Source organism: Cornus florida, unplaced genomic scaffold (assembly GCF_030987335.1).
Source record: "Cornus florida cultivar Cherokee Brave unplaced genomic scaffold, ASM3098733v1 CherokeeBrave_3.0.0_Hap2_Chr01, whole genome shotgun sequence".
Lineage (NCBI taxonomy): Eukaryota > Viridiplantae > Streptophyta > Magnoliopsida > Cornales > Cornaceae > Cornus > Cornus florida.
This window is the reverse complement of record NW_026775571.1, coordinates 75,878,045-75,902,336: the sequence shown is the minus strand read 5'-3', so window position 1 is coordinate 75,902,336 and position 24,292 is coordinate 75,878,045. Positions and strand designations below refer to the sequence as shown.

The 24,292-nt window shown below is 35.8% G+C and overlaps 1 protein-coding gene across 1 annotated transcript; it reads left to right on the top strand.

Annotated features, from left to right (window-relative positions):
* Window positions 1–256: 256 nt before the first annotated feature.
* LOC132301698 (wall-associated receptor kinase-like 10) lies at window positions 257–4,605 on the top strand. The gene is made up of 3 exons (XM_059798933.1): window positions 257–1,247; window positions 2,249–2,416; window positions 3,278–4,605. The coding sequence occupies exons 1-3, from the start codon at window positions 383–385 to the stop codon at window positions 4,468–4,470; spliced, it is 2,226 nt and encodes a 741-aa protein (XP_059654916.1). The 5' UTR covers window positions 257–382; the 3' UTR covers window positions 4,471–4,605.
* Window positions 4,606–24,292: the final 19,687 nt, after the last annotated feature.

Sequence of the window (24,292 nt, the reverse complement as noted above, 5' to 3'; positions counted from 1 at the left end):
AATATCATTCATCAACTTAAATTTATTGCAAGGTTTTATCAAATTTGACAATAGGGTGACTTTAAATATGTTTGTGTGTTATTTATCTCTCATTTTGAGAAGCATAATGGACGACTGGCTCCAATAATCAATGATCAATATTCCAACCCAAGTACAAGACTGGTTCCAGTGCACCCATCAAGGAAGGGTGAAATTTCAGACATCCAGCATCCCTAAGGGTTGCTTGAATACAAGCATCCGGTAAACTATTTGTAGGCTGCAACTTTAGAATAACGGTTTAATGACTCTGGCATTGACTTGACTAATGAGGCAATGACTAATAGTAGTACATAATAGTAGTCGTCTTCTTTCTTTGCTTTCATTCTTCCAAAAACAGAAAAAGATGAGAGAGAGAATGATTATTGAATTGGTGCTGCAAATCGCACTATTGTTGTGGCTAACACTAACAGAAGCATTAGCAGCATCACTAGCAAAGCCTGGTTGTCCAGACAAATGCGGAAATATTACCATTCCATACCCATTTGGTATTGGACCCAATTGTTTTGTTGATGTTAAGCCCTATTACTCGTTTGAGATAATCTGCAACAAATCTTTCACCCCACCCAAACCATTCATCACTGGCGTTGACCTTGAGGTGCTTGAAATCTTTCACCCCACCCAAACTGTTCGTGTCAACAACCCGGTAATCACTTCTAATTGTGGTAACAGGGTTAATAATCAACTTGTGAACTTGAATGATACTCCTTTTTACTTCTCAGACACCTACACCCGACTCACGGTCATGGGTTGTGACAACCTCGCCTTAATCACCGACCAAGATAAGGTTATAGGGGGCTGCATGTCCATCTGCAGTGGTAATTCAAAAAGTGAAGGTTGCTATGGCATCGACTGCTGCCAAACCACAATCCCTCCACCTCCATCATCTGACACAATCAATGCATCTTTCAGAAACATAGATTTAAACAATGATACAAAAGGGTGCAAATATGCGTTAATGGTGGACCAAGAATGGTTCACTAACCTGACCAACCCCTATGTCGTGCGGGAAATGGATAAGGTCCCTGTTGTGCTGAGTTGGGGTACATATAAGGGATGCAATACATTCGATTACTACATTTCTACTGCTTCTAATAGTTCATTATGCGGCACTAATGCTTCCTGCAGTTTTAATCAAAGCTCAATCTACGAACTATGCCAATGTGACCACGGCTATGAAGGAAACCCGTATTTGCCTCATGGATGCCAAGGTAAAGTTCTGCAATTAATAAATTTTAAGTTTAGTTTTGCAATACTTGAGTTTATCTTCATCACCAAGAACAGCAAACGCCCTAGCCACTTGTCTATATTAAATTTTAGGATAAATTACACTGACCTCTCTTGAAATTTGAGAGAACCAACAGGCAATTCAGATTTCAGATACAACAGTCAGGAGCAGATACTCTGACTCTTCATGAGATGGTGCTGGTGATCATGAAGGTGGAAGTGGAAATTATGTTGCTGATAATTCTGATGAATGTAGGGATTGTGATGGTGAATGATGTTAGAGAAAGAAAGAAGTGGATGAGAGGAGATTTTAGAGATGTAAAAATAGGTAAGGAGATGTTAGATTTTAGGGTTTAGGAAAGGAAGAGGAAGCTGACGGCAGCGTTGGCAAAGGAGTGGGTGGGGAAAGTACAAGAAGTTGAAGGGAGAAATAGATTAATATTAATTTATTTAAATATAATAAATTTGTATGTCGATTATATATATATATATATATATATATATATATATATATATATATATTAAATTAATTCAATTTAATTAGCAAAAAAAAAAAAAAAAAACTATAATTTTTTTAGGTAAAGTCCATACAATTACTCCAGTATATGAGTATATATATATATATATATATGTATTGACGTAGATTACATAGAATTGTAAGGTAATTAATGTCTTCTTGCATAATATAAGGGTAGTGTAGGTACTATACAAATATTTTTAACTATTGATGGAGGGGGTAGGTGGTTGAGCACACACACCAAATCTCAAAGGAGATCAAAGTAATAAACTCCAGATGCTCTATTAGCGTGTAATTTGACAAATTAAACCATAGGAGATAAAGTGTAATTTATCCTAGTTTTAGCAATATGTACACAAGTTATAATCTGTTGTCACTCTTCTGTGTATGCCTCGAGTATGTAGTAGTCCTGTGCAGGTGTGCAGACAAACATGTTAATAACTTATTTTGTTTGATTTTGCATGTCAGATATCGATGAATGTGAGAGAAATGATACCCATACCTGTGAGAAAATCTGTGAGAATACGCCAGGGAGTTACAAGTGTCATTGTCCACCTGGATACTCACCTTTTGGACCCCATGGAAGGTATTGCTATAAACTGAAGGAAGGCAACAGAAATGTGATCATTATCGCAGGTACAAACAACTCCCCAAGCCCGGCGATTCGGTTTGCGTCCATATAAAAAAGAACTAAATTTTGAGCCAAAATGAAAAAGAAGAAAAAGAATAATAGACGCACACACTAGATTTTTAAATCTGTCAGATATTGATGAATGTAAGAGGAATAATACCAATCACTGTCACATGAACTGTAAGAATACGCCAGGGAGTTACAAGTGCCATTGTCCACCTAGGTACTCACCTCTATTTCCCGACGAAAGTTATTGCTATAAACTGAAGGAAGGTAACAGACATGTGATCATTATCGCAGGTACAAACAACTACCCACGCCCCATCAATTCGGTTTGAGTCCATATAAAAAATATCTAAATATTGAGCCAAAATGAAGGAGAAGAAAATAAATAACAGACACACACACACTAGATTTTTAAATCTGTCAACATGATTTTTTAAGCTCTACAACTACTATAGATAGGAACAGGCTATACAGTAAACAAGTGTAGGGAAGCTATAAAAATTTCCATTTACACTATAGGTATATGAAAATTTCAAAGTCCAATATACAAAAATATATTTACACTATAGTTCTTTAGGATGTGTATTAAAAGTGGTACACTTACGTATTCAAAGTAGTTCTTTTATGTACTAGAAGTAGTGTGCATTAGTATTAAATATGTGAGATGGTGAACAATGATTTTATATGATTATAAATGCTTTACAAGACTTGTCATTTATACACATTGAACTTTGAGTTTTTATATAATTGTAATTAAACATCATAATTGAATATTTGGACTATTAGCTATACAATTATTTTTCACTCGAGCATAAAAATTTTATATTGAAAAGGTGATTCTTTCCTATTGAGTTTTGCAGGTAGTAGCACGGGTCTTGGAATACTATTTTTACTTATTGGTACATGGTGGATGATTAAACTAGTGAAAAGAAGAAGGGAAATTAAGCTGAAGGAAAAATTCTTTAAACGAAATGGGGGATTGTTACTGCAACAACAATTGTCTTCAGGTGATAGTAATGTTGAGAAAACCAAACTCTTCACTTCAAAAGAGTTGGAAAATGCAACTGACCACTTTAATGAGAATCGAATACTAGGTCAAGGAGGCCAAGGTACTGTTTACAAAGGCATGTTAATAGATGGTAAGATTGTAGCAGTTAAGAAGTCCAAAATAGTGGATGAAGGCCAACTTGAGCAATTTATTAATGAGGTGGTTATTTTATCACAAATTATCCATAGAAATATAGTCAAGCTACATGGATGTTGTTTGGAAACTGAAGTACCTTTGCTTGTTTATGAATTCATCCCTAATGGAACCCTTTTCCAGTATATCCATGACCAAAATGAAGACTTTCCTCTTTCCTGGGACATTCGTGTTCAGATTGCTATAGAAGTTGCAGGAGCTCTTTCCTATCTACACTCAGCAGCTTCCATACCCATTTATCATCGAGACATCAAGTCCACAAACATATTGTTGGATGATAAATACAGAGCAAAAGTGTCCGACTTTGGGACTTCAAGATCAATTGCGGGTGATCAAACTCACTTGACCACAAAAGTACAAGGGACCTTTGGATACTTGGATCCTGAGTACTTCCAATCAAGCCAGTTTACCGATAAAAGTGATGTTTATAGCTTTGGAGTAGTTCTTGTTGAGCTCTTAACAGGACAAAAGGCGATCTCATCAGCCAAATCTGAAGAATGGCAAAGTTTAGCAGCATATTTTATATTGACGATGAAGGAGAATCGTCTGTTTGATATTCTTGATGCTCGAGTTGTGAAAGAAGGTGTGAAAGGAGAGATCATGCGAGTCGCTAATCTTGCAAAACAATGCTTGAACTTGAATAGGAGAAAAAGGCCTACAATGAAAGAAGTCGCAATAGAGTTGGAAGCAATTAGAATGACACATGGAGCATCCACTATTCAACAAAACTATAAAGAGGTTGAATTTGTGGTAGCTGGCCTCATTAGGCGTGCTGCTTCAACTTCGACAAGCTTTTATCAAGATAGTAGTGTATCATCATCGTCAGATGTCGAATATCTATTATCAAAGTAAATATGGTGGTTGAGGTTTTGTTTTTTCCGTATATTACAAGTCCTTCTTTGAATAATAGTGTATAAGCACTGAAAGATGTTCCTACTTCTAGTGTATAAGAAATCATGATCAGCAAGAAAATTTTACTGTCCTCTATATTATTTTCCATCTTGTGTAAGCTAATCATGATAAGAAATATGCTTAACATATGTTTCTTTGAAGTATTTATGGATATCATTTTGCATCTAAACTTAAATTCTATACGATGCTTTTTTTATTGGTTGAATATGATACATCTCTTCTATTGTTTTCGTGGTCTAGTTGCAAACTGTCCATTCTTAATAAGAATTGATGAATTCTCTTATTGGAGATCCCTATATAGACCAATATAGTCGACACAATACAGATGCACCAAATTCTACTAGTTCAGTATCAACCACCCAAAGAAGATGGTCCAAAGATATGCTTCATTTGGCTATATCTATGAAAAAAAATATATAATGATTATTAAGAACTTAACAAGATCTTTCTCCTCAAATTAGACAAACAAAGAAGGGAATCCCTTTGAGTTCTTCTGCTTTCATTTATCTATGTTTATTTTCCTGTCAAATGATTATCAAGCTACTCCCTAGGCCCTTGTATATCAGCAAGAGATAGGTGATACAAAAGAATAAGCTCAAAATCAACATTTATTCTGAGATAAACTCTCTTCTATAAGACTTTAGCTATAATGATCCTACATCAACTCAATTTAAAAAGTCAACATCCTAAAAACTGAATCTTAAATTCCCATTGTTTGGGTCTCCATTATAGATTAAAATCTTAGGGCAGTTGAAAAATACATGCAGATTTAGTTACAATTGGGATCCATGCATGCATATTAATATATACACATAAATTTCTTTATAAAGCACAATTTTTTATCTAAAGAGATGAAATATATATAGAAAAAACAGTTATAAACATACAATTAATGGTTCCAAAGAGAAATTGATAAAATAAGCTGCTGATTTCTTACTAACCTAAAATTCAGAAGAGTGATACAAAGTAGAGTTGTATTCACTGGAACAGAACTCAATAGTTAGAGGTAAAACTGAATGCAAAAGGGAGATGAGAGAACAGAGATAATTTACACCAAAAAAAATTTAGACTGTGCCATCCTTTGAGAAATACTTTTTTGCACCTTATTACATTGGGTGCATCCAACTATTCATTACCATGCCTCTAATATATGAATGGTCCAAATGCTCCCATTACAAGGCGAGCAAGTAAAATTTTCTCCTTTCATAGGAGCCAGGCTATTTTTCTATGCAATGGGACAAACGTGTAAGCAATGTGGGAATAAGTCCAACAACACTTTATTACTATACTTGTAAACTGACCAGATTCAGTTTACAAGATTCGGCTATGATTCGAATCTCTATCTGATTCAATAATTTGAGAAATAATTTATTAAAAAATATTTGATTGTTATGGTCTTTTTTTAAAGAAAAAAAAATACTGCAGTAATGTCAAAGGAGATTGGCAAACAAAGAGACAAAATAAAAAATTAGATCTTTAATTTACTATTTGATAAAGAAGAGAGAGAGACTAAAATAAGAATAAAAGCATATTGTATATTACGTATTATATTCGGTCAGATCTAATTGATTCGGATTCATTTAGCTAACAGGAATTCGGATCAAATGTCTATCAAATTAAATCTTAAAGAGTTTTTATTTTTTTATTTTTTTATTTTTTGTAAACAGAACCAAACCAGAAACAAACACTAACAACTGTCCTTGGCTGCTAAATGAAGAATATCAGCACAAAGATAACCAAGAGCAGTATCCATAACAATGTGAGAATGAGAGAGCTTCGCCAGAGCATGTGCGACCTCATTGCCAGTTCTATGGACATGGCTAAGATGAGATGATGAGAATCGCCGAAACACCACCCAAATATCAAAGCAAATTGTGTGAACATCAGTCGAACCAGAATCAACTCCCAAGACAGCATGAACCACAACCAAAGAATCACATTCAAACCAAACATGATGAAAAGAACATGATAGAGCCCAAATCACTGTTTTACGAAGACATAAGGCTTCAGCAACGGTTGCAGAAACAGCAGGGAAAGGAGAAAAAATCACCGCTTGCAAAATATTCCCCATACAGTCACGAAAACAACTCCACCACCCCCCACCTGTGAAGAAGAGAGGAATGATGCATCAACATTACACTTAACCATACCATCGTTCGGAGGCAACCATCGGGAAGGAGACGGATAGGAATAAGAAAATCCAGAAACCGATAAACCCAGAACAAAAGCTGGTTCTAAGGAAAGATGAGTTATTTTTATACTCCCAGAACTGGGAAAAAGTGGTCGGTCGCTAGGCCATAAGTTTAAGAGTGTGCATTGAGGAGAGGGCCAAGAGTTTTAGATTTATAAGCCACTACTACCTTCACTAAAAATATAGCTAGGGTGAGTAGGGATCGTCCTAAGGGATTGTGGGGGCAACAAGGTTGTGGAATTGTGATTAGGGTTCGTAGGTCGAGTGATCAAACAATTGGTTGGTTGGTTGTTTAAACTAGAGAGCAACTAAATTAAGTGATATCAAAATAATGTAATTAAGAGTAAACAAGAGAGAGAAGAGTCTTAGAGTTTAGAGATCACCACCAAACAATGCATTTCTATACCATTAACAAATGACTAATGAGGGCAAATGGTGTGTTGCAATATTGGTGTGTGTGTGTGTGTATTTGGTTGATTCAATAAGCAAGGATGGCCAATTAAGCATGTAATGCCTAAGCATCATGTGAAAGGCACAATATATCAAGCAATAAAACATATATTATCTAAACAACGTGTGTGTAGCACAATAGATCAAAACAAGTCATTAACCTTTCATTAAGCTCACACTCCTAATACACCACAAGGTTAGAGATATATGATACTTACATTCAAAAGCATGGAATATCAAACAATAAGTATGGATTGTCCTTTCATCTAACATCTACACTACACTACACTACAACTACACTACTAGCATGGAATTAAACTAAGGAAGAGCCACAATCCATCAAGAAATAGTATGGACCATCAAGAAAATAGCAAGAGCATTCCATTAAGCACTATGTTTTGACAATCTCTAGATCTATAGCATCAATACATATAAACATGCATCAACAACACAAAATCTAGAGATAAGCACACGAATATCTATTATAGCATACATAGACATATGGATAGAATGAAATGATCAATTGAAAGCATTAAACCACATAAATCATTGAATAAACAAGATCTATGTATATCAAAGTGTCAAAACATGTATTATAACACTAATCCCTCAATAATACACAAGATTAAGATATAGAAAGCATGCTTGGGGCTAACTCTAGCCCCAAGAGGATGTCTAGCCACTCATGGTAGTGCTTCTCCAACCCTCAAGGGCAAGCTCTATGGTTGATGAAATCTGCTCCTTGTTGATGAAGAACCTCTAATGGTGTTTCTAGCCTATATATAGGTAGGTCAAGTGACACACAAAATAGGCTGGGGTCATACACACAATATTCCCCAATGATTGGATACAAGACAACTTGAATGAGCTGGCTTTTTCACTTTTTCCCACTGGAGGAAAGTTCGATCGATCGAACCTTGGACCTGGATCGATCGAACTTGGCTGAGATCTATCGAACTAAGGCTGGATCGATCCAACTAGCTGAGCTTTTTCGGATAAAAACAGAGCTGAGATATTTTGGAGATATTTATGGGGAAAATGACAAAAGTGGTAGGTAAGGTGGTACAAATGGATAAGATCAATCATTTGGATGAGGACAAAGGTGTTCAATCGATCGAAGGATGGTGTTGGATCAATAGAACTTAGGGCTTTCTACTTTCGGTTCAGGGCTTGGATCTATCTTGGAATGCTGAGATTGATCCATGTTGGATCGATCGAACCTTCATCTTAGATCGATCGAACCTTCATCTTAGATCGATCGAAAATCTGAATTCCACCCTTTGCTCCTTTTGCTTCTTTCTTTTTCCACTATGCTCCTTCCTTTGTTTAATCTTGGAATTGCTTCTTTTAAGCTTTTATTTAGCTGAGTTAGCTTATTTTTGGGATAAGTGCCTGAAAACGGAAATAACACAAAATCAATCTAAAACGGTAAAGTAAGATAGAGAAAGGTACTTGTATACCTAAGCTTAACGGGTTTAAATACGCACTTTTCAGTACTCATCACACCCCCAAACTTAAATATTGCTAGTCCCTAGCAATGAACTATAAAGTAAAGAAATGAAATGAACAACTATACAAGTATAAACTAAAAAGCAATAAAATGATAACGCCACTTTCGTAGGGAACACGATTGCACTTAGCACATGCAACAAGCCTTTTAAACCCCAATGTTACCCCTAGTGGACAAGTGAAGTCTCGTGAGGGTTTCCAGAAATGATACCCACAAACATTAAGCTCATTCTTTCTAAAGAGGTACCAATATTGCAAACAAGCATTGGGAGAAAACTACCTCAAGTATGCAATTTTTCAAACATTTCCAACCAATCTCCTAAAATCTCAACATCAAGCAAGCAAGTATGGTCCTTCACACATCAAGAAAATAATCATGCAAATCAAAATAACTCTAGAATCCTTTTTGAGTGGACCGGCATCAATGTGTTGCTATCTTAGCCAACTAAGGAATTAATCACATCCTTACCCTCAAACTAGCACACAAATCTAATACCGATCATCAAGACAAATAGTGGACCTTTTATTAAAGCTTTATTGTTCTAGGTGCGCTTATTCTTTCCACTCGATATTTTTTATTTATTTTATTTTATTTTAATTTTTTATAGGATCAAAGATGGAAGCATAGTGCAATGTGTTGATCTATTAAGCTTTCTAGCGATTTATGAGGTCGAGAGTTAGGTCAATGACTTCCAAACCAGACGGCTTTAGGGCATTAGGCATTCAAATACCCCTATGGACTTACAATCTCAAATCAACTAGGCTATAAATCAAGACAACCTCCATCCAATCATTTCCCACTTCTCACCTTTTGGGAGAAATCCTCACTTTTTATTGCTTTTGCAACTTTTCTTTCTTTCTTTCTTTCTTTCTTCTCTTTTTTTTTTTTTTTTTTTTTTTTTTTAACCTAGAGTTTGGGCCCTCCACCTTTCGGCGCGAGAAAGTCAATGCTTGATGAGGCTAGAATCCCGGCTACTTAGTGAAAAGGGGTTATTATCCACCTTTATCAAGAATGAAAGTTTTCAATGCACTACTAGCTCAATTGGGATATAACCATTTCAATAATCAATAAAGCATGTACCCCACAAATGAATGCTAGTGCGCACCGGTGCTAGTGTAGAATACTAGAGTGAATCTCAAAATAATCACAAAATCAGGATGATGTGGACCACAAAGGCAAGTAAGATATCAATCTTTCAAAAAATTTACTCCTAAATGGCATCCACAAGGCATACAAGGAGTATTAGACTCTCAAGTCAAGCAATTTTTAAATTTTAAGCAATGTAGTCCTCAAAAGATCAAAATCATAGCTAGTTATCGACCAATCATAGAAAAATCCTCAAATACACAAGACATGCTCAAACTTTGAATTAAAAGCTAACACTGCAAAGCACCATTCCCCCCAAACTTAAATGGCACAATGTCCTTAATGCGTAAAGAGAACAAAGGAAAAAATATACCAGTGCAACTTAAGCAAGAATGATTGGGACTGAAGTATCCAAAGTGGGTGGCATGCCCCCCCCCCCTAAACTTGGGATTATAATCAGTGCACAGTGGATATGCAAGTGTAAATGGGATAAACAAATAAAGAAATGAGAGAGGTATAAGGGTGGTCCTGAAAATCGGGGAGCACTCTCTCACTGAAGTTACTGGGTTGCACCTGATGGAGTCAAATGGATAGATGTATCAATAAAAGCATGTAACATCCATCATAGATAAAAACAACCATAAAGTGCGATACATCTAGTTTCAAAGCCAACAGACCCGGCTGCAAAAATAATAATAGTGTTTCAATTGTAGCAGACACACATCATAGATAAAGGGCATAAAAAGATAGAGAGATAGGAAGTCTCAAGCGGAGGAGGTAGGACTACCAGAGCGATCTCCGCGGATATCTCTGGCTAAGTCAGCAAGTGCAGCTATTATCTCTTCACGGAAGGAAGCAATGTCAGCTCTAATGGTAAGCAGGGTATCCTCCAAAGCATGCATTTGTGCTTCAAGTCTAGCTATCTGATTAAGAGCCTGAAATGTAGGTGGAGCAGAATAATGGATAGTCTGAGTCTGGGAGGACTCCGTAGGTTGCAGTGTTCGAGCAGACTTGTGCTTAGTCATGGCTTGCAAAAGGGAAGGTGAAACTAGCAATGGGAGTTAGTGCTAGAATAAAGATTTGAAAGCATAATATGGAAACATGTATGTCAAAGAAGATAGACAAAACAATAAAAACATGAATCTATGCAAATGACAGGATGTGAATCATGCTAAGCAGTATAAGTATGAAATGCATCTAATGTGGAATATCACAGGCATTGGGCATGAATAAGTTAACATGAACACAGTACATGATGAATGAAGTGTGTGTGAGATCTGTGAAGTTCGATCGATCATGAAAAGAAGTGAGATCAATCACAAAAGTTGGATAGATCGAAAGTAAGTGAGATCGATCTCAAAAGTTGAATCAATCGAGATACAAGTTCGATCAATCGAATTGTATGATGCAAAAACTGAAAGGTCACAGATCTGTGACTGTGGAAGCACGGGGCCCACACGAACATGTTCGTGGGCCCATCTACACATCAAATCAACAATTTTAGCCACTTTTCAAAGCCCATGCTCCCACGAATCAAATCAAATCATCAAAATATATAAAAACATAAATACATATATATACATATATACACAGTGCTTTGAAGCTTCAAAAATGGAGATTCAATCATGTATAAAGCATGAATGCATCATATAAAGCATGTAATCATCATATCGAAGCTTAAATCATTGATGAGATCTTGGATCTTACCTAAATCGAGGAGAGAAGTGGAGAGATGCGAAGGAAGTGAAATCCGAGATAAGGGAGAGAGTGAAGCTTGGATCTCACCGGAAATGGAAGAGATGAGTGCACAGTGACGATGATGAGAGAGAAGGGGGGTTAGGGTTCGAGAGAGGGTGGATCGATCTAATGAATCGATCTTGAAAACCCTTGGTTCCTAGTTTTTAAAAACATCCCCGACAAAGTTCGATCGATCGAACCTCAACTAAGATCTATCGAACTTGAAATTTTTTTTTTTTAATCAACAAAAATAATTAAAAAGTAAATAAATTAAAATATTTTTGTATTTTTGAAAACATTTTGAAAAATAAAATGAAAATAAAATAATAATAAAAATGAAAATATTTTTGGATTTTGAAATTTGAAAAGTCAAAATAATGAAATAAGGAATTGAGATCGATCAGAACAAGAGTTCGATCGATCAGACAGAGAGTAAGAATATGCAGGTTTTTGGCTTAGAAAATTGGCTAAGTGCTGGAACTTGAGATCGATCGAACTGTGAAGTTGGATGATCGAATGTCTATGATCGATTTGAAAATAAATTCGAACGATGGGACAGAGAGGTGGTTTGGATGCAGGTTCTGCAGGCTCAACAATATTCTAAGTGTTGAGACTCAAGATCGATTGAACTGTGAAGTTGGATCGATCGAAGTACTCTAATCGATCTGATAGAGAACAAAAATATGCAGACTTTCTTGGATCGATGGGACAGAGTGCTTTGGATGCAGGGTCAAAAAAATTTCTAAGTGTTGGCTGCAAATGGGAGTTTGATCGATCGAAATCCAGAGTTGGATGGATCGAATTCATGCAGAATGCTCAAAAATGACATGAAAGCTCATGCAATCCTCACCAAAGTTCCTTCTAATGCATATGAGAACCAAAAACAAGTATCTAGACTTCGCAAGAAACAAAATGAAAGATAGAAATGACAGAGGAATAGGGTTTTGACACCCTACGAATGCTTTTGCTAGTCTTTAATGTTTCTAGCAAGACATTGGGCTCTTTTAGCCCGGATCAAAGATTTTGTTGCTCATCCCCTCCTTTTTGGGGTGATAGATATCTTGAGCTCTACCCAACAAATGGTTCTTGGAAGAACTTATGGGATTTAGCTCAAAAGAAGATTTTGATCCTTTGTCAATGCAATCAAAATTTTTGGGCTTTCATGCCCTTTCACAATGAGAATTTGAAACAATGTCTTTAGAATGCAATGTCGAAGATGGAGCTTGAGAAACTTTTGAGTCACACAAAAACTCGTGTCCTTCACAATTGACCTCATGACATTTTTCCACAACATTGACCTCTCCTTCATACTTGTCAAATGAGTTAGGGGTTGGATTGAATATACTCAACTTCACTTTCATGTGGCCAAAAGAGATCTTCATTACTCCCGTCCTACAATTGATGTTGGCATTTGCGGTTGCCAAGAAAGGACGGCCAAGGATAACGGGTATTTGGCTTTTAAGATTGGAAACCAGTTCCGTGTCTATGACAACGAAATCAACCGAGAAGAAGAATTTATCAATTTTAATCAAAACATCCTCAATGACACCCCTAGGCTTCTTGATTGATTGGTCGGCAAGTTGTAAAACTACCGACATCGGTTTTAATTCACCTAAGCCTAGTTTGACATAAACCGAGTAAGGAAGAAGGTTAACACTTGCTCCTAAGTCAAGAAGCGCCCGATTAATGATATGTTCACCAATGATGCATGATGTAGTGGGTGAACCGGGGTCCTTAAACTTTGGGAGAGTGTTGTGTTGCAAAATTGAGCTCACTTGCTCGGTCAAAACCACTTTCCTTGGTGCTTGGCTTTTATTCTTCCTCTTTTGGGTGCAAAGATCTTTTAAAAACTTGGCATAAGCTGGTATTTGCTTGATTGCTTCCAAAAGTAGGAGATTAACTTTTACTTGCCTAAACATTTCCATAATTTCATTGGTCTTAACCTTTTGCTTTTCTTTTGAAATGGACCCCTTCAAGGAGTCCGGAAATGGAGCTTTTTCAAACACTTTTTCAGAATTTTCTTTCAAAGCCTCTTCAACACAAGAAGTTTTCAAATCATTGTTTAAATCATTTTTTAACAAAACTTTCTCAACATCATTTTTCAAAACTCCTTTTTCAAACACTTTTTTCAAGACTTTCTTCAATGAATCATTTTCAAGATCACTTTTCAAAACACATTTTGAAGATTTCTAATTCATAAGATCATGAACATGTAATGAATGAGGAATATAATGTGAAATCGGACAGGTGACAACTTAAGGTTGCACCGATCCACTCTCTTCATTGGACATTTCTACTTGATTGTCCACAACTCTACCACTCTGCAAGGTGGTCACCGCATTGACATGTTCTATGGTACACCCTTCTGATGAGGATTGGGTTTCCACAACACATTGTTGCTTGATTGAGGCATTCATTGGCATCTTTCCATTCTCTATTGCATTAAGAGTGCTAGCTATTTGCCCTACTTGGGTTTCTAGCTTCGCAATGGGTTGAGAATGGGAGTGTAACAATTGAGTGTTTGCCTCAAAAGTGCCCAAAGTATTTAAAACTTTCTCTTTAAAAGCGGGACTTCTAGCATTACCTTGAGAATAAGATTGGTTGGGAAAATGAGAATTAGAAAATTGATTCCCTTGTGATTGGTATGGCCTATAACTTTAGGATCCTTGGTTTTGAAGTGGAGGTGGAATGTACTTCCCTTGGAAACCGCCTTGGGAAGGGTTTGAGCCCTCTCCTTGGTTTTTCTAAGAGAAGTTCGAATGATTTCTCCAACTTGGATTGTAATGAGTACCATAAGGATTTCCCCCTTGATTCACAAAAGTTGCATTGACTTGTTCATTAGGTTCATTTTTCACTTGTCCATGAGGACAATGAGAAGTAGAGTGAAAAACACTAGAACAAGTCATACATGATTCATTGGATGCACGATGAGAATGGTTAATGTAGGAAGATACTTGGTTTGCCGAGTTTTGGTTGATCAAGAATTGATCAAACCTTTGAGATAGAGATTTCATCTCGGTGGCTATCTCATTTGAATGGTCGACTTGATGTAAGTCAACACTTTTTCTACCTTATGTATTTTCTACTATTCTTTGAAGACAATGTTCTATGTAATGAATTTTCACTCATGCTTTCATATAGACTCCACACATCATACTCATGCCTATCAATGTAAGAATCACCCATAGAAGCATCAGCCATACCCTTGTAATTGTCCGATAAGCTCTCAAGAAATATTGAACTAATTGCCATTTGGGCATGTCATGGTGTGGAAACTTCCTAAGTAATTCATTAAAGCGCTCCCATGTCTTATGAAATGTTTCCCCATCCCCATGTGTGAACTCTCGAATGGACGTTCTCATGGCATTGGTCTTTGAAACCAGATAGTACTTCTTCAAAAACTCTTGTTGCATTTCTACCCAAGAAGTGATTAAAAAAGGCCTAAGATTGTTGAACCAATACTTTGCCTTGTCCTTTAAGGTGAATGGAAAAAGTTTAAGCCTTAAGACCACGTCCGGCATGTCCGTATATCGAACGGTGGAACAAACTTCAAGGAACTTATCCAAATGCTTGTAAGGTTCACTACAAGAAATATGGGTTTAAGTAACAGTCCTTTAGGGACAGTCTGAAAGACTGTCCCTAAAACCTATTTTTTGGCACAGTCTTTACAACTGTACCTAAAACCTAACTTGCCCGTCCCTAAAACCTTATTTTTTGGTACAATATCACAAACTGTCCCTAAAACCTTAACTAGGCCGTCCCTAAATATTTATTTTTTGGCACAGTCCAAAGACTGTCCCTAAAACCTGAATTTGCCCGTCCCCAATTCCACAAAAAAATTGTGCGGCATCATTTGGCGCTTCATTTTTTGTTTGGCGCTACAAATATATAATATATAAAATAATTTTATTTTACAAAATATTTAAGAAAGGCATAAACTACGTCGTTTAACCATATATCTCATTACATCCGCCTGGTCTTCACTTCTGCTAAACGCTCAAGCCCTCACGCCTCTTCCACCGTCTTCCATCCTCTTCCACCTTTTTCCATCGTTGCAGAAAATGGAGGCTCTTCCACCCTCTTCCATCGTCGCAGAAGACAGAGGTTCTTAATCAAACATTCTTTGGGCTTCAATCTTCACCGAATCATAAGATTCAATCTTCACCAAATCTGGAGTTGGCTTGTGGTCTGAGTCTGAATCGCTGTGGGAAATACAGGTTTGCAGAAGTGATTCTTTGGTGTTTCGAAGAGAATCTCGGGCTTGGAGGAGGCCAGCTATCAGAATCAGGAGGTAATCTAAACCCTTATATATTCTGTGATGTGTTCCTTATATATTTTGTTATGTGTTCCTTATATATTTCTTGAGATATAGTTGAAATAGGCTTTCTGTTTGTTCTTATGTTTGATTGTTACGCACTTTTTGAATGGTGCGATCTGGTTGATTTGGCTGCAAATTTTCATGATAATTTAGGTCTTTATTTAGATTTAGTTTTTTGCGAAGCTGATATATTTGTGTAAATTATACTGATCTGAGGTGGATCAGACACAGTCAACCACGTGAACTTCGAAACATGGGTTAATGAAATTTTGGTAGACTCAGTCGATTCAATTATTTGAAACATTAGCTAATGAAATTAGAATCGAATAGAAAATTTGTGTAGATTCAGTGGATTCAACTGCCAACTTTGTGCTTTTGCTTTACATTGAGATTGGGAAAGTAAAAACAGAGAAAATGATTGAGCTAAAAAGTTTTATTGCTCATGCCCCCACAGTTTGAAAATGAGAAATTGAAAGAAAGGAAAAACAAATGATATATTGATTGTCAAGTTTGTTTTCGTGGCTGGCAGAATTGGATTTTTATTTTGAAAATTTTGTTATATGGTTGATTGTTTAATTACAATTCGCAGAAAGATAATTTATTTTTTCGTTGCAATGATTAATAACATTATGTAGATTACCCGTCACAAAGGGTTTTATTTTGGAATTCAAAAGCCAATTTTATCTTTGGCTTAAATTAGTCATTCACATTTGGACCAAATTTGAAAACTGAATTTTTAAAAACTTAGGCCAGCTTTGATCAACCCAAGAGCTTTTAAGTTTCAGATTTCTTGGTCATGTTTCACCAAATTTTAACTGAGCTATTAATTTTTTTTTCTTTCTTTCTGATTTTATGGTTGGATTAATGGAGTTTAAATAGGATTTATCACTACAAATTTTCAACAAACTCTGTTTCAACAACCATATTTTCTGATTTTGACGATGTGCCTAGTTCAAGAGATTGAGCAGGGAGATAGGAAGAAAAACATAGCTTAAACAGGGAGAGATAAAACTAAATTGGACCGGGCTAGCGTTTGCAGAAGAATAAGAAGTTGCTGCCCTTTATATTATTATTATTATTATTATTATTTGCTTCTGCTCTTCTCCTATTTACTCCAGATTTTGGTTAAAATAACAGCACTAGTCATTAAAATTGCTTTTCTTAGTTTTTGGCTATTGGTGTTCTCCTATTTACTGGACAATTTTTTCCATTGTTTGAATTGTAATCTTGCAATGTTGTAGAAGATTTTAAGTCATTTTGTAGTGCAGTGGTAGAAGTCTTTTTCGCCCCTTGTTTAACAAGTTTTCAATTAAACATATTAGACCGACTACAGTACACCAAAACCGTATTTGTCTACAGTATACCATAAACAAATTAGAAATTAATTATCTTAAGACTTACCCAAAGCCATGGTGAGAAGGCTATAAACAATTTGCTAACTACTGCCCCAAATTTGAATATTTGGAGCTGATGAATCCCTTCTCAAGCCTCCAAAAAAGATACAATATAAATAAGACTAAATATTTAATGGGGAATAAGTAGAATCAAAATTTACAAGTTTGGCATGCCGACGAGGAAGGGAAGGAAACATTTCTGTGATGGAGTTACTCGACCTTCTTTTCATCCCAAGCCTTCAAATGACCATTAATTTCTCAGAAATATTAGGAGAGGTTGCCAGAGAAGATGTCATTGAAACTGAAGAAGTAAAAACAAAACAAAAAATGAGATGATTACTCTTTTCCACTGTTATACAACCTAGAATAGAATCAATCATATATTCATATTGAATAAAGATTTAAATCTCCATTCCATCACTCATTTTATATCCATCTAATGTTATCCAACACCATCATTACATGAACTCAAATTAATAATGAAACAGTTAACCAAATAAAAATAAAAATACAGCGAAAAAATACTTTAACAAATTTCAATTACCAAAAAAACCAATAGAATTACAGGGAAATTCTATTATATGCGCTCCCATTCTGGAAACCCTTATCATCTACACAACTTCCAAGATCTACACCTCCATTTCTTTAACACCCTCATCTCTAATTAGAGTTAAGGGTTCCCCAATTTTATGAATATCCAGAAAGACATCTATGTCTATACAACCTACATACACCTGAAACATCTAAAGTGCATCTGAATCGTCCTCTATCGATCATCCTCTTTTCACTGGGTCAGAAGATAGATCTAGGAAATTATACCTACCAGTGTCTATAATACTAATGCCATGTGACCATGGCAGTGAACCAACAGAGTATGAAGAAGCTCCATTTCTTAATTACTATGTCTTTCAATTTTCTTTAATTGTACTTCACTCTTTTTTCTTTTTTTTTTTGGTTCTTTTTTAAAGAAATGATAAGACGGTTCTTACACTCATTCATTGTTCCTTCCATGATGGGCTCCACACACTTATATACATACATATATATATATACATATATATATATATATATATATATATCCTTTATTAACTCTTGATGGATATATGTTCTTTTTTTTTTTTTTCTTTTTTTTTTTGTGTACATTTAAGCAGTTACATGGATAAGTCTTGGATTCATCATCACACTAGGGGTAGTGTAAAGTATTTTGATGGCATACTTGACTTCATTGATGTGGCTAGGCGTCATGCAGAAGTAGACGGTAGGTCCCGATGTCCATGTCGTCGTTGCAAAAATAGGACTTATCATCAAATTGAAGAAGTTAAGCAGCATCTCTTGAGAAATGGGATGGACAAGGGGTATACCAATTGGATATATCACGGGGAGGCACGTCAAAGCAACAATAATGTTAATATTGATGCTAATGTCAGTAGGGAAAATGTCCATGATGAAGATGGAAATGTAGATAATGTGTTTGAATTGTTGGATAACATATAAATGGGAAACTTCACTAATGCACCACAACAAGAAGATTCGCCTGAAGTTGATGTTGGAGGAGGAAGCTTTGATAGATTGTTAAATGATGCACAATGTGAATTGTGGCCAGGTTGTGAAAAATACTCTAAGTTGTCAGCGATATTAAAGTTGTTCCATGTGAAGGTTACAAGCCGAATGAGTAACAAATCATTTGACATGATGCTTGATGCATTTAAGGATATGCTTCCCGATAATAATATGTTACCAAAGTCTCATTACGAGACTAAAAGCTTGTTACGAGACTTGGGTCTCGGATATGATTGTATACATGCATGTAAACATGATTGTGTTCTATTTTGGAGGGAAAACGCAAATAAAGAAAATTGTCCACAATGTGGTGAATCGAGGTATAAACCTCACGAAGGTAAGGGTAAGAAAATCCCTTAAAAGGTTCTCCGGCACTTCCCATTGAAATCAAGACTTCAACGGTTGTTTATGTCAAAGGATACAGCCTTAGATATGCGGTGGCATAAGGAAAAACGTGTGAAGGAGACAAATGAGTTAAGACATCCAGCTGATTCAAAAGCTTGGGAGGATTTTGATAGTAAGCATAGTTGGTTTGCTGTTGATCCTCGTAATGTTCGTGTTGGATTAGCAACTGATGGATTCAATCTATTTGGTAATATGAGCAATGCGTATAGTATGTGGCCTGTGATGATTGTGCCTTGCAATTTGCCACCTTGGATATGTATGAAGGAGCCATATATATTTATGTCATTGCTTATTCCTGGTCCAACATCGCCTGGTAATTATATTGATGTGTACATGCAACCTTTGGTTGAAGAGTTAAAAGAATTGTGGCGGGATGGTGTGATGACGTATGACGCGTACAGTAAATGTAACTTTAAAATGCATGCGGCAATGATTTGGACCATTAGTGATTTTCCCGCCTATGCGATGGTAACTGGATGGATGACAAAGGGTTATCTAGCATGTCCGAATTGTAACAAAGAAACATGTTCTTGTTTTTTGAAACACGGACGTAGGATATGCTACTTGGGAAGTCGTATGTTTTTATCGTTAGATCACATTTTCAGAAACCATCACAAGTAATTTAATGGCAAAAGTGAAGACAAAGGGCCACCAAAGCAGTTGACGGGTGATGATATTCTTGAACAACTTAACCTCATACCCGAGGTTAGTTTCGGAAAGGGGCCAAATAAAAAGAAGCGAACTCGTGAGGAGTTTGAACTTAACTGGACGAAGAAGAGTATTTTCTTTGAACTACCTTACTGGAAGACCATTTTGTTGCAGCACAACCTGGATGTTATGCATATAGAGAAAAATATATGCGATAGTGTGTTGGGGACATTATTGGACATTGAAGGGAAAACTAAGGACACATTCAAAAGTCGGTTGGATTTAGAAGCAATGGGGATTAGAAAAGAACTCCACCTGAGACGTAATGGTGAAAAATTTGAGATGCCACAAGCGCGCTACACATTGTCAAAGAATAATAAAAGACAACTATGTGAATGGCTAAAATCAGTTAAGTTTCCAGATGGCTATGCATCGAACATAAGTCGGTGTGTGAATGTTAATAATTGTTAGATATCTAGATTGAAAAGTCATGATTCACACGTTCTCTTACAACGTCTCCTCCCTATTACTATACGAGGATTCTTAAATTCAGATATTTGTAACACAATAGCTGAGCTTGGTTTATTCTTCAAGGAAATGTGTTATCGAACTGTCAAAGTGGATGTCTTAGAGCCAATAGAAAGGGACATTGCTGTTATACTAAGTAAGTTAGAGATGATATTTCCTCCGTCATTTTTTGACATTATGGTGCACTTGGCTCTGCATTTGCCGCGTGAAGCCATCATCGCAGGCCCTGCACAATATCGATGGATGTACCCGATTGAAAGGTGCTGTATATTTTTAGTAAACCAACATTTTTTTTTAACAAGTTTTATTAGTTTGTTATTAAATATTATTGGTTTGATTAACGGTTATGTAGATTTTTGCATACTCTCAAATTAAACGTCCGTAACAAAGCACGTCCGGAAGGGTCCATTGCGGAAGCTTACGTGGACGATGAGTGCCTCACATTTTGTTCAAAATTTCTTGGAGGAATTGAGACAAGGTTCAATAGAGAAGAAAGAAATAGTGAGGGGAACTACAACAATAATTGGTCCACATTTTATGATCTAAAGCAAGTGGTTCGACCGATAGGAGCACAAAGTTTGGACATATTGCCCCGTGCGGACATAGAGATGGCCCGATTGTACGTTTTACAGAATTGTGAAGATGTTTTGTCATATGAAGAATAAGTAACTCATTACATGTCATATCTTGTCAGTTTCTATGAATATATAGTCTATTTCTTAATACATGTATACAATTGTATCATTAACATAATGTAATTGTTTAGAAAACACAAGGTAGAACTTGAGAGAGAAAATCCGCGCAATGTTCCTCAAAGACATACTAAAGAATATTCGAGGTGGTTCGAAACAAAAGTAAGTCCATTATGCACCTATTGTACTTAATTAAATAAAATTCTTTAATTTAATTAAAATGAACTGTCATTCATTTATTTAACACTACATTTCTTTTAATAGATAAAGGAAATGCGTCATCATCAAAAGGAAACAACTTGTGATGATCTGTATTCATTAGCGTGTGGACCTCAATGTCTAGTAAGTCGATATTCTGCGTGTATTGTAAATGGGATTAGGTTCCATACTAAGGAAAGGGAGCAAAATCGACGAACACAGAATAGTGGCGTGTTAGTGAAAGGAGAAGACCATGATTACTATGGTGCCCTAACAGATATCATTGAGTTAAGATATCCTCTAGGTAGAAAAATTTTTCTTTTTAAATGTGATTGGTTTGATGTTAGGATTGGTACCGGTGTACATAAAGATACCTATTTCACAAGTGTAAATGTAGCTAGTAGAGCGTACAAAAATAAGCCGTTTGTGTTAGCAAATCAAGCATTACAATGCTTCTATGTCAAAGACAACAAATTACAAGGGACGTGGGAGGTAGTTTAAGATATAACAAGTAGAAGCTCGTTTGATGTACCTGAAAAAGAGGGTGAAACAGGAGTACATGATGAAATGCTCAACACTACAGCATACCAAGAGAGCGAACCAAGCATCGTGGATGGAGTTGTTGAAGCAGACTTGGACATGGATCCATTCCCTTTGAGCAGGGACGATTTGGAGGGTGAAACTCTTGATGCTGAAATGATTCAAAAATGTAGAGGTGAAGCAGCCATTAATGATGACTTTTGGGATGTTGAGAATGATGAAGCTCTTGACATTCAATATAGTTCAGATGAGGAACCAGAATTAATGTCTGAAGATGATACTGATTTGGATGACATGTGAAGCTTTTTATTCTTGAGCATGTACCTCATTTTAATACTTTAAGTGACCAGCTGAATTATATTACCGAGCTTTATCTTTTGAGTTACTTTTTGTTTAAATTTCTCTTTAAGTATTGGTTCTGTGCTTCATTTATTTGCAGCTTTGATTTGGTTGACTAAATTAATTGTTATATTTGAGCATTTACTTTTTTTTTTAGGTTTATGATTATATTTAATGTGATCTATTCAGTTATATTACCTCTAATTATTGAATTTTTTATTCAATGGAATTATGTAAATATGAAATGATGACTCAGAATATATTTTGCATATGCTTGTTTATTTTGATTTAATTTCACTTGATTCTTCATATCAGCTTGTAAACTAAATTATGGACACCTCTGAGGAACCGATGCGTAGAGTTTTAAGGTCTTGCAAGGCTGAAACTGAGCGACCATCTACAAGTTCACCTCCTACACAACCAAGTGGATTAGGTGAAGATAGGAATTCAACAAATGAAAGAATGGAAGGTGATGGTAGTAATGAGAAGATAGGGCCACAACCAAGTGGAGGTAATTAAGCTTCATCATTGATTAACCAAAAGTTCTTTTGTAAAATGCCTACGCTTTAATTAAGATGATAAATTTGTTTTTCAGGTCCGATATGAAAAGGGCGTAGAAGAGCAAAAAATGAAGCCTTGCACAAAATTAATGAAAACAATTGGCCAGTTCCAGTTGAGTTTGGAGAGGGTTATATTAAACCTGTTGGTTTAAATAACAAATTATGGACGGCTGAGGTTGGCATTAATACACGAGATACCAAAGCCCTTCTAAAGTATAAAACGTGAAGGGATGTTCTAGATTTTGAGAAAGAGGTCTGCTATGACCATTTGAAGGTAATGATAACCATCATTTAATGCTTGTTTTGTTAAAAAAAAAAATCAGAGATTACTGGTCCAATTGGTTACAAATTATAGCTTACTTTAATTTTACATTATAAAGGAGGTCTTTGGAGTGGATGCATGCGCAAATGACATTGATTTTAAGCGAGTAAATATGGGAATTTCCAGCGCGTTGAGGAAATATAGATATAAATTGAAGTGTCATTTTGAAGAGCATCTTCCGATTGAGAATGCACGCCGCCATCCTTATAATGGTATTGGTAATGCTGTTTGGGAAAAATTGTGTGATACGTGGATGTCACCTAAATTTCAGGTTCAATTTCTTAATTACTTGTTTTTACTATTTAATATAATAACTTCATTCACTAGTTATTTAGGTTTCCTAATTTGTAATATTGTTTGAATTACTACTTAGGAAATAAGTGCAAAAAACAAAGAAAATCGTTCCAAAAATGAGGTTCCACATTATTCTGGATCAATGTCCTTCGCCAGACGTTACGATGATTATGTGCGTAATATACGAAACAATAATTATAAATTTTTTATTTTATATTCTACGTTCTAAACCATATATTTGTCTAATAGTCACTATTACTTTGTACTATAGGTCAAACTCAAAGAAAGGCAGAGCCAAGAAGATGAGGACGGTGAAAGGGAAGAGGATCCTGCTATTCGTTTGTACAAGGACACACATATTAAGGAACAAGGTGGATGGGCACACGAGAAAGCTAAGAGGAATTTTGTAAGTTAACTATAAGCTAGCATGTTAGATTATGAAATTTGGATCTCATAATATTGTCCACATTGATTGATTGTGTTGGATTTGTAGTTTATCAGTTTTGCATAGTTCAAATATGTGTCTTATATCTAGGGTAGAAATCTGGAGATTTAATAACAACTCATGCCAAATAAATGTTCTATCCCCTTACATTCCATAACTCCAAGATACTTCAAGTCTAGAAACCCCTCACCATCTCTGTCTTAACTCACATTCTTTAAAATTTCCACTTCTACTAAATACATACATGAGATCTTTGGATGTATCATGAAAATTAATGAATTAGTCCATTAATTGGGGTTTCTTGAATTAAAACTTGTTTAAAGTAAAGATTAATTTTAATTAGGGTTTCGTCAATCTTGGTTGTGACATTTTGTCCTTATTACACCACACAGTCAACCACTGTATCTCAGTACTATGTGAAGAAAATACATTGGCCTTATCCATTTTACTCATGAAATGATCAAAACACTCTCTTTTTTATCTCAAAAAGCTAGCAAAGTAAATGAAAGCAAAAGAGTGTACCCATAAAGGCCGCCACCATCATT

Excerpts from the sequence above, each read along its gene's own strand:
- LOC132301698 (XM_059798933.1), top strand. The coding sequence starts at position 383 with ATGAGAGAGAGAATGATTATTGAATTGGTGCTGCAAATCGCACTATTG. Across the intron at positions 1,248-2,248 it reads TTTGCCTCATGGATGCCAAG|ATATCGATGAATGTGAGAGA; the intron begins GTAAAGTTCTGC and ends TTTGCATGTCAG. Across the intron at positions 2,417-3,277 it reads AAATGTGATCATTATCGCAG|GTAGTAGCACGGGTCTTGGA; the intron begins GTACAAACAACT and ends TGAGTTTTGCAG.